Below are 9,793 nucleotides of genomic sequence, written 5' to 3'. Positions count from 1 at the left end.
GATCCTGAGCCTCAGGAGGCCTCAGGCCTGGGGACTGCACATTCCTCACAACACCCTCACAACACTGCTTGCTTTTCCTATGGAAAGCCCATATCTAAGCAGACATTCTTGCAGAGGAAACATGCATTTTTTACTCCCATATATGTAGAAATTTTAAGGAGGTTACAAGGTGGTAGTAGTAGCAGTTCCTACCAGCCCAAGCAGGATGGCACAAGGAGCTGCGTCTCCAGCAGGTCTCCAGAAATACGATATTGAAATTGTACAAGCAGGAAAGGCTTATCCTGTATGAGAAACTAAGTTGTGTTTTTGCAGTAGAACATGTTTTTTGAAGTAGAGTGTGTTTTTGCAGCAGAAAACTAACTTTCTGTGATCAGAGAGAGTTGTGTAGCCATAACAAAGAGAAATGCTAAGTAGATAAGTAGACAGTAGAAGGCCTCGCTGTTCCAAAATAAGGTAAAAGACTGAGAAAAACAGGATGAGCAGTGTGGGAACAGAAAAAAAAAAAAAAAAAAAAAAAAAAAAAAAAAAAAAAAAAAGATCACAAGTTCTCAAAACATAAGAAAAGAGAAAAAAAAAAAAAAAAAAAAAAAAGGATAAATTAAAGAGTCAATCAAAAAAAAATCTACATATATGGTATAGAGGAGCGTCGAGTAGCTTGTGAGCCTGTAGTACTCTGCCAGTGAGGAAACGGGGGAGGTGATCAGGTGTCGGGTAATGGGGAATAAAAGGTTATGACATGGTTACTATAACGTGCTCCTAATTGGCAGGACGCCCACCATTGCAATTGCAAATAAAATAGCTTCACAGAAGATCCTGTCTGAAGAAAATTACTGAGATTTTTCTCACAGCCGAGAGGTCTGTGCTCGTAAAACACACAACATGGAAGAAAAGGCCTGGGGCCATGCACAGAGGCCTCTCTGCAGCCCCAAGCTCAGCAGGTGGCTCTGGGGCACGGCACAGGGCCGTGACAGAGACCCTGCTCCTGCCCACACTGGGGCCTCCCTGGAAAAAAGCCCACTGAGTATATGACTAGTGGGGAATTTTTCCAGTTATGCAACCAGACTTTAACACTTAGAAATCCCATATTGTCTCCTATGTGCTTTAATTTTCAATATAGTCACAGCACAGACCTTTTCCACTCTTTTTTTCCCTCTGACCATTCATAAGTGACTTTTCTGCGTGCACACTTGCAGGACACCGGCTATTTCACAGGAAAGCTGGATTAATTCGTGTTTCCTTTCCCCTGGGCTCGGAGCCCTCGCTGTGCAGTGGCAGATCTGGGCCACATGGGAGAGTCCTCTGCTCAGCCCTGCGCCTCCCGCTGCTCTCGCAGCCAGACTCTAACCAGTTGCTTTAATCTTACTGTAGTTTTAATTAATGTTTCACGGTTACAGGTGCCTAAGGTGCCTTTTTAATTTTTTTTTTCGTTTTTTCCTAATAGAGTAAAAAATAAAAAATCTGTGGGCTTTTTCCACCTATGGAGTTTTCAGAGCCACTCAGGACTGGACACTGGTTTCTCTCCATTTTTATCCATGCCCGTGCAGGTCTGACCTCTGGTGTGTGGGTACAGCTTGTTTTGTTTGCATTGGCTTCACAAACAAATGTTGATCCCTTCCACTTTAAACTTGCCTTTCCCTGTTACGTTAATGCTTATAATGCTTCCTTCTCTACTCACACTCTCACACTGCTTCATGGGAGAGAATAAATGGTTGCACGCTTTTATTTTTTCCCCCAATTCAGTGGCAAAAATAAAAGGGGGAAAAAAAAGAAAAAAAAAAAAAAAAAGAAATAAAAAGAAGGAAAAAAAATAGTTTGTAAAGACCCCATGCAATAAAGGCAGGAGGCATGAACTTGTTTATTTTATGAGTGGAACATCTCATGTGAGTGAAGGGGAACGTGTGCATCTCCACATGCCAATGCCTAAATGTGCTTGAAAGCCAGAGGTAAAAAGAGGTGCTCCCCTAAAACGGGCCCTTTCCCCTTTAAGCTCCATGGCAGAGCAGCGATTCAGCTTTTCCAAGTTCATCAGGTGTGCAGGTCACGCAGCAGCCTCGCCTCCTTGCACATGGAGTAGCCCCTGTGGCACTTGGCCATCTCTGCGTTGCTGTCAGCTCCGGATGTCCCCGGAGTGAAGAAGCCAGAGCTGGCTCCTCCATCCTAACACACAACACGTACGTGAAAATGAAGCGTGGTGTGTGCGTGGTCAGACACTCGGGTGGCAGCGGGACCCGGCCTCATTAGCAAAAGCAGTGGGAAGGGAAGTCTGCGGGCTGGGAGCAGGGCTAGCGTCACCGCCGGGGCAGGACGCGACCATTCCTAGAAGACGCTTCAGAGTGCAGACGAGTTCACGTCCTACCCTCACCACGCCGCGGAGACGAACCCTCGCCCTGTGAGTCAGCAAGCTTGTCAAGGGTTTGTGCAACCTTATCTCGCACATCCCAGCTGGACCCGGATCACTCTGGGGCTGTGCATACCCGAGAGGCAGTTGCCGCGAGCGAGGACAGCGAGAGGTGCTTGGACAGGGGCCGGGACCGTCACGGTGAGGGCACAGCAGCGGTGCCAGGAGGGTTTAATCCCTGCCCTGCAAGACTCGTTTCTGTGCTCTGCAGGAGGAGGCTGATCTCTGGGGCTTTGTAAGGCAGCGGTGGGGAGGTGGGAGGAGAGAGGGGAACGGGAGGTGCTGTTTTGTGGGTTAGTTTTAATGGGATCAGAGTTGATGTGTGAGTTGGCTCAGGACGGGATTTAATCAAACAGGCCTCACGAAACCTGAGGGAGCAGGAGTCCAAAGGCCACCCGGAGGCCAGGACAGCCCCGGCCTCACTGCACGGCTCTGTGTGCCCCCCGCTTCACCCACACACCTTCCCTGCCCTGCCGTGTGCCGAGCTCGCCGCCACCACCAATGCTGCACCTCGTCTGGGATGGCATCTCCTTCCAGGTGCTCTTCATCTTCCTCTTCGTCTTCCTGCTCGTCGCTGACTACATGAAGCGGAGAAAGCCCAAGGATTACCCCCCAAGCCCCTTTGCCTTCCCCTTTGTTGGAAACACACAATTTCTGAACTTGAGAGACCCTCTAGCCACGATGCAGAAGGTAAGGGGTGTTTGCAGCATTGCACGGGGGTCAACCCAACCAAACCCAACCCAACCCAACCCAACGAAGCCCCGCAGCCCACGAGGACTCGGAGGGCTCACCCAGGGGGCCAGGAGCTTGGCTCTCAATCAGCAGCAACGTGGATGAAGTTTGCCCAGGTACAAGGAGCCAGACAATGGATAAAGGGCATGGCACAATGCCACGGGTCCAACTGCGGCTGCAGGTGCATCAGATAGGAGTGAAAAGGCTTTGGGGAGGGCGTGAAACAAGAGCTGTTTAACTCAGCTGAGGCTTGGAAGGCCTGGAAAATGCAACCTGGAGAGTTTTACATGGTCTATTTCACATGTACACCAACTCCTGAACACTGATTCAGAAAATGAGGAGAGATCACATGCAATCAAGCCTATGCTTGTGCAACCATTCCCTCTTCTCTCCTAAGCTTAGCTTCCCCTATTTGCATTGCAAATCTGCCTGTCCTTCACTGCAGGACACCAGGGCTGTCCCTGTCCCAACAGACAGATTCTTTGTGAATGAATCCCCTTTTATTTAATTACCCTTTTCCCAGCTTATCGACAAATACGGGAACATCTTCAGCCTGGAACTTGGCAGACAGAGATCAGTAATCGTAAGCGGGCTGCAGCTGGTCAAGGAAGTCCTTGTAACCCAGGGAGACAACTTCTTGGATCGCCCTGAAGTGCCTATCAGTGCAGAGGTCTTCAGCAGCTTGGGTGAGTTACCACTGGGGACACGTGTCTGAGCCCCAGTCACGGTGCTGACCCTGAAGAAGTGCCCAGGAAGGAGGCTGGGGGACAGTGCCACGGTTTGGCACTGATGCCAACCAGAGCCATGGGCACGGGCACACCCCAGGAGGAAGGGGCAGAGGTCCTGTTCCTCCTTGGGAAAGGCAGAGCCCTCACGCTTCTTCCCCCTGGGGAGGGCACCTGCCTTCGCTCATGGTGGGCTGTGTCTGCCAGGGCTGGTCTCCTCCAACGGGCACCTGTGGAAGCAGCAGAGGAGGTTCACCTTGACCACCTTCCGAAACTTTGGCCTGGGGAAGAGGAGCCTGGAGGAGCGGATACAGGAGGAGTGCAGATTCCTCGCCGAGGCGTTCAGGGAGGAGCAGGGTGAGGACCACGTCCCGCAGAAACCAGTCTGGCCCATTAAAATTTCCCCCGTGACTCAGTGCATGCTAATGCCTGCTGAAAATACCTCCGCTCACACGCAATGCCAGCGCCCTGCCAGCAGCCCAGCTTCGTTCCAGGAGCGTTTTGCCCTCCAATTAACTGATGACGGCAGCGAGGTAGTGCCCAAAGCCCACCTTTGGCTTACTATTCCATTGCAATATTTATAAAATCTCGTGTGCCTATAATGTCTTCAGTTTATCCAAATGGCATTTCCTCTTCTGCAGGTGTTTCCAACCTTCCTTTCCAAACAAAGATCGCCAGCAGGGTGCCCACCAGGGGCCACTCACTTCACCTCTACTCGTGGAATATTTTACCTCTGATGACTGTGTTTCCTCCTCCTTTTCTGTGGAGACTGGAAGAGAATTGATTGTTCCCTTTTCCTTCTCCAGGGAATCCCTTCGACCCTCACTTTAAAATCAATAATGCAGTCTCAAACGTCATCTGCTCCATCATCTTCGGCAATCGGTTTGAGTACCACGATGAGAAATTCCAGAATCTGCTTCAGCTGATGGAAGACACGGTTAGACTCCACGGGACCTTTATGAGCCAGGTACAGCCCTCCTGCCACCAGCACAGTCAGCAGGCAGTTTTGCAAGGCTATGGTTGCTTCTCTGGAGTCAACCTCAAAACCTCCAGCCTTTCTGTCCCTGAATGCAGAGGGTAGGCCAAGTCCAGATGTTCTCCTCTGCTCTGGGACCAGGTTTTCCGTGGGGGTTCCCACAGCTGTGTGGCCCCTTTCGCTCCCTGGAGGCATCTTGGTGAAACTTCAGGCCCCACTGTGACTGAGTAATGCACCAGGCACTCTCATAACAGAGACACCAATTTTTTTGTAATGCTTTCCCGGAGCTAAGTTATTTCCACCTACTCCAGCAGTGTAGCAAGCGTGGCAGTGCAAGCTTTTCAAGCTTTGAAAATGGAAGTGGTTTTCCAGCCCTTTACTCAATTTGCTCTTTTTCTTTTGTGTCCAAAGCTGTACAACTTTTTCCCCACAATAGTACAGTTCCTGCCTGGATCCCACCAAAACGTTTTTAGGAACTGGAAGTTGATGAAAAAATTTGTGATTGAGAAGATCGAAAAACACAAGGAGGACTGGAACCCCTCAGAGAGCAGGGACTTCATCGACAGCTACCTGGAGGAGATGACCAAGGTCAGCAAGCAGAGCAAACCCTTCTACAGTGGGGATTAGAAGTCAGGAGGGACAAGAAACGAGCCCAAATTCTTCACCTGAGCTGCCGGGGTGCCCATCGATGTGCTTAGGATGGACCCATCGGTGGGATGGGGCTGTATGGGGCTTGGGACTTCTACCAAAGCCCTTGGGGTTGATGTGGTGCAGGCAGGACGGGGAAGTCCTCGCTGTTCGTGCAGCACTAACACACCTTTTTGTGAAGCCCAACGGCAGCAACTTGCGTGAGGAAAACCTGGTGGCGTGCACACTCGACCTGCTGTTTGCCGGGACCGAGACCACCTCCACTACTATCCGCTGGGCTCTACTCTACATGGCCATCTATCCCGAAATTCAAGGTACAGTTAGCAACGGGGCAGTGCTTTTGCTTGGTTTTAGCTCTCACAGCCCAGTGGGAGGCTCTCTTTGAGAGAAAAAAAAACAGGAATCCCCCTGCACTCAAGGTAAAAACAGTTTTTTCCAGGCCTCCCTTGGTGCTCCATGGCTGACCTGGGCTGGTCCTTCAGGGAGCCTCACGGCAAACACCCCACATTGTCCCCATGTTGTTTTTTTTAATGTTTTTGCTACATCTTGGCTGATCCTTGCTCTTCCCAAACAGCCCGTGTGCAGGCTGAGATCGATGCAGTGATCGGGCAGTCACGGCAGCCAGCCCTGGAGGACAGGAACAAGATGCCCTACACCAACGCTGTCATCCACGAGGTGCAGAGGAAAAGCAACATCATCCCCTTCAACGTGCCCAGGCTGACAGTGAAGGACACGGTCGTGGCCGGCTACCTTGTGCCCAAGGTAACCCCACTCCTGAGCACCGAGGTGCAAGGAGCAGACTCCACCTCCCAGGCACGTTTCGGGGCAGGGCCACTCGCTCGCAGGCAGGAGGCACCAACCCACAGCATCCCTGCCCCTCGCAGAGCTCACTCCTAGCGATCCCATGGGGGTTTCTCTGTCCAAACACCGTCCTGGAGCAGGGTGAATCGTGCACACCCGGGCTGAACGCCATGGGGCAGGGCCCCTGCGCGCACCACTCAGGCAGGGATCCCTTATCACACTGCTGTGGTTTAGATGAACTTCGGCCCGTGGTTGCAGCAAACAAAAACACTGCAGATGACAGAAGGTTGTGGGTATATAATAACCACAACTCCAGCCACGTGATGGGAGATAAATACAACAGCTTTGACTATGGATGCTCTTCATGGGAAGGAGAAGGGAGGATAAAAATCTGCCTCCTGTTGGCAGTGGCAGAGAAGGTGCAAAGTGGTTTTCTTTTTCTCCTCTCAGGGCACTGTTATGATCCCAAATATAACCTCTGTGATGTTTGACAAGGAGGAGTGGGAAACCCCAAACACTTTTAACCCTGAGCACTTCCTGAAGGATGGCCAGTTCCAGAAAAGGGAGGCATTTATGCCATTTTCTATCGGTAAGATTTGCTGGATTTGGGTGCTTCCGTCCTGAATCACTGGACTGGGTCTTCCAGCTGCACAATGGAGACAGCAAGCCACCCAGGCTGGGGGCAGCCTGTGCTGTAGCACCTTGGGAAGCTCAGTTTGTGTACAAAACTGGTCTTTGAAGCGTGATGTGGGCAAGGCGGTGCGGGCTGGGTGATGCTCCTGCAGGGGGAGGCTTTTTTGGCAGAGAAAACAAGGCAGCAGGCAGTGAAGGCTGAAGGTGGGTGGCTGTCTCCACAGGGAAACGTGCCTGCCTGGGCGAGCTGCTGGCACGCACCGAGCTCTTCCTCTTCTTCACAACGCTGCTCCAGAAATTCACCATCCAGGCTCCACCGGACACCACCCTCAGCCTCCAGTTCAGGCTGGGCATAACGCTGGCACCCCATCCCTACAAGATCTGCGCCGTGCCGCGGTAGGGAAGCCGTGGCCACTCTTCTTGGAGAAGGAGCAGCTTGGCTGCGAGGTGCCAACCTCCTGCCTGCAGGGAGAGGCTGGTTTTTCTTTTAAAGCAATCGCAAAATCATTTCTTCTTACAGACAGACCTTGCAGTCTGTATCAGATCAGAAAGGCAGTTAGTACAGGATCTGCCAGGGCACTTTTTGGGCTTGCAGCACAGCTGTGCAATGAAGGGATTTCTTCATTTTATGATGGATGGCCAGAGATCACCTTGGCAAGAAAATTAGCAATGCTTTAGAGAATGCAATGTTCTCACTGTTAGCCCTTGTTTTACAACATTAATACAGGTAGCAACTGGTAACATTTTTTGCTTTATCTTTGGCAAATAACTTGTAAACAAAACAAACAAACAAACAAACAAACAAACCTAACATCTCTCTTGTGCATCAATAAATGCTTCTTGAAACATTTTTATCATAAAGCATTTTGCAAAGAGAAGAGCAGCTCAGGCACTTCCCAGCACTGTCTGGGGACACCAGTCCTGCTGGCGCTTTGGGGGATGGGGACGCTGGGGCAGAGGTGGCCGCACGGAGCCACGCTGAGCTGCACAGCACCCACACCGCCGCAGCACTGCTCCCTGTTAGCAGAGGGGTTGGCACGCGAACAGTGAAGGCAATTCATGCGGGCCTGATGAATATGAATGACCCTAACAACACCAGTGAGCCAGCAGGAAGACTACAAAAGCCTGTGGCTGGGTTCGGGCACACCACAGCAATTAATGGGGTGACACCCACACAGAGCACAGGCAGTGCCCTCCGTTTCCGACCTCTCTTTATAAAATCTGTATCCGTAGCTACAGAAGTGGAGGGCCCTGCTTCCCAGAATGTGCTAACTCATTCCCCTTCACCTGCTCTGTGTTTCCAAGGGGCTGGCATGCACGGGGTGGAGGGGGGAGCTCCAGCACGACGCAAGCGAAAACACTGGTGGCAAATTATTATCTAAAACCACCACGCGCCAGGTGAAGGTGTCCCAGGACTGCCTGAGGGTTAACGCCGGTCGTACGTTGGCTCAGAAGGGCTGTGCCACTTCTGGCAAGGCTCCTTGGAGCACAGGACTTGGCAGGGAGGCTCTGCCCCAACCTCTCCTTTTCTGTGGCAGACACAGGCAGGTGGAAGACAAGAGGTTGGACTAAGATGCGATTTCTGGCACTTGAGGCTCCTGGTTCACAGACCCGTAAGGCAGGGATGTGAGCACAACAGGGGGAACCAGCCAACCAACCTATTTTTTAAGATGCAGGCTTGACCAGGCTCCTACTAGAAGAATGAGCCAGCCCTGACCCTCCTCTCCCCGCACCCTCGTGTCAGCGGCCATGCAGCCACCCCAGCTTCCCTCCTGTCCTGCTCCCAGCAAGACTCCCGCATCTTCCCTTCACAACAGAAACAGGGAAGTTCCTCTGAACTTATGTTCTTTCTTTTCCTTCCTTATGAGAGCAAAAAGGGGAAGGAAGGGTTGAAGTGGGCTCAATGCCTAGAATCAGCTGGAAAAGGGAGGTGGGAGCAGTGATGTTTCTGTTGTGCACATTACTCCCAAAGCACTACCAGTCTGCAGGTGGCTGTTTTTTGTTTTTTTTTTTCCCTCCTCCTTGGCTCAGTTTCCAGTTTCCTTTCCCAGGCTGCTGCTATATACAAAGGCTTCCTTCCCCTCCAGGTCTCCCTTTGGTAAATAGAGCTCTGAGCACAGAGCACGTTTCACGTGACTGTTGTGCACAGCAGCTCCTTACATATCCCCCCCCACACCCCTAAACCATCTCACACGGGTGGCTGACCTCACCCCCACCCCTTCTCGGCACCGGGGTCTGTACTGCTGCAGATCTCTCCCTCAAAATGCAAGCCTCCAGCTACAGTGCTCGTCTCCTAAGGAGCTACCAGAAAAGGTGTAAGCAAACAGGGTCCCAGGGCTGACTGGGATGCTGCTTTGGGTAACCAAGCACCTGGAAACCAGCCCCCCTGCATGCAGCATCCCCTGCTCTGCTCCTTCCTCCCCTGCTCAGGAAGGCAGCGGTGGCTCCCAGTGCGTGCCCACAGCAGCTCCCCTCAAGCTGAGCTACAGATACTGGCTGAAAACATCCTGCAGCTTGGCTCAGGCTTCCTGCGCAGCTGATAACCTCTTTCCTTCCCTTCTCCCTCAAATAAACACCTGCAGTTTTGTTCTCTGAAAATGTTTTTAAGTCCTGTCTTAGAAATAACACATACGCGCACAGAAGAGAGATTCTTCTGTATCTGGCCATTTGCTTCCCCCTCACTGGGATATCTCCAGCAGCACAAAGACCCTTCTGCATCAGGAGATCCCTCAGCTCCCCCTCCTCATGGATAGCAGGCAATACAAGTGCTTGCTTACATGTCAGGCTGCTCAGGGCAAGGATCGTGGTTCAGAGAAAAAAATCAAGCTCTGTGGTAAAAGCAGGTCTGCAACAAGGCCCCTGAAGGAAACTTGCCACTTT

At 51.6% G+C, this 9,793-nt stretch overlaps 1 protein-coding gene across 2 annotated transcripts; it reads left to right on the top strand.

Annotated features, from left to right (window-relative positions):
* The first annotated feature begins 2,247 nt into the window (after positions 1–2,247).
* LOC309880861 (cytochrome P450 2J2-like) lies at positions 2,248–7,519 on the top strand. Of its 2 annotated transcripts, none has more exons than XM_082766226.1 (10): positions 2,248–2,539; positions 2,755–3,088; positions 3,654–3,816; positions 4,063–4,212; positions 4,662–4,822; positions 5,243–5,419; positions 5,661–5,793; positions 6,054–6,241; positions 6,731–6,869; positions 7,138–7,519. In XM_082766226.1, exons 2-10 carry the CDS (start codon positions 2,900–2,902, stop codon positions 7,311–7,313), a joined length of 1,476 nt encoding a protein of 491 aa, XP_082622352.1. In that variant the 5' UTR covers positions 2,248–2,539; positions 2,755–2,899; the 3' UTR covers positions 7,314–7,519. The 2 variants fall into 2 exon arrangements, with proteins under 2 accessions (XP_082622352.1, XP_082622353.1); XM_082766227.1 differs by having other exon boundaries at positions 2,282–2,389.
* Positions 7,520–9,793: the final 2,274 nt, after the last annotated feature.

Source organism: Aythya marila (genome assembly GCF_965140915.1).
Source record: "Aythya marila genome assembly, chromosome: 8".
Lineage (NCBI taxonomy): Eukaryota > Metazoa > Chordata > Aves > Anseriformes > Anatidae > Aythya > Aythya marila.
This window is presented reverse-complemented; position numbering and strand designations above follow the sequence as displayed.

Excerpts from the sequence above, each read along its gene's own strand:
- LOC309880861 (XM_082766226.1), top strand. The coding sequence starts at position 2,900 with ATGCTGCACCTCGTCTGGGATGGCATCTCCTTCCAGGTGCTCTTCATC. Across the intron at positions 4,213-4,661 it reads GGCGTTCAGGGAGGAGCAGG|GGAATCCCTTCGACCCTCAC; the intron begins GTGAGGACCACG and ends TTCCTTCTCCAG. Across the intron at positions 4,823-5,242 it reads ACGGGACCTTTATGAGCCAG|CTGTACAACTTTTTCCCCAC; the intron begins GTACAGCCCTCC and ends TTGTGTCCAAAG.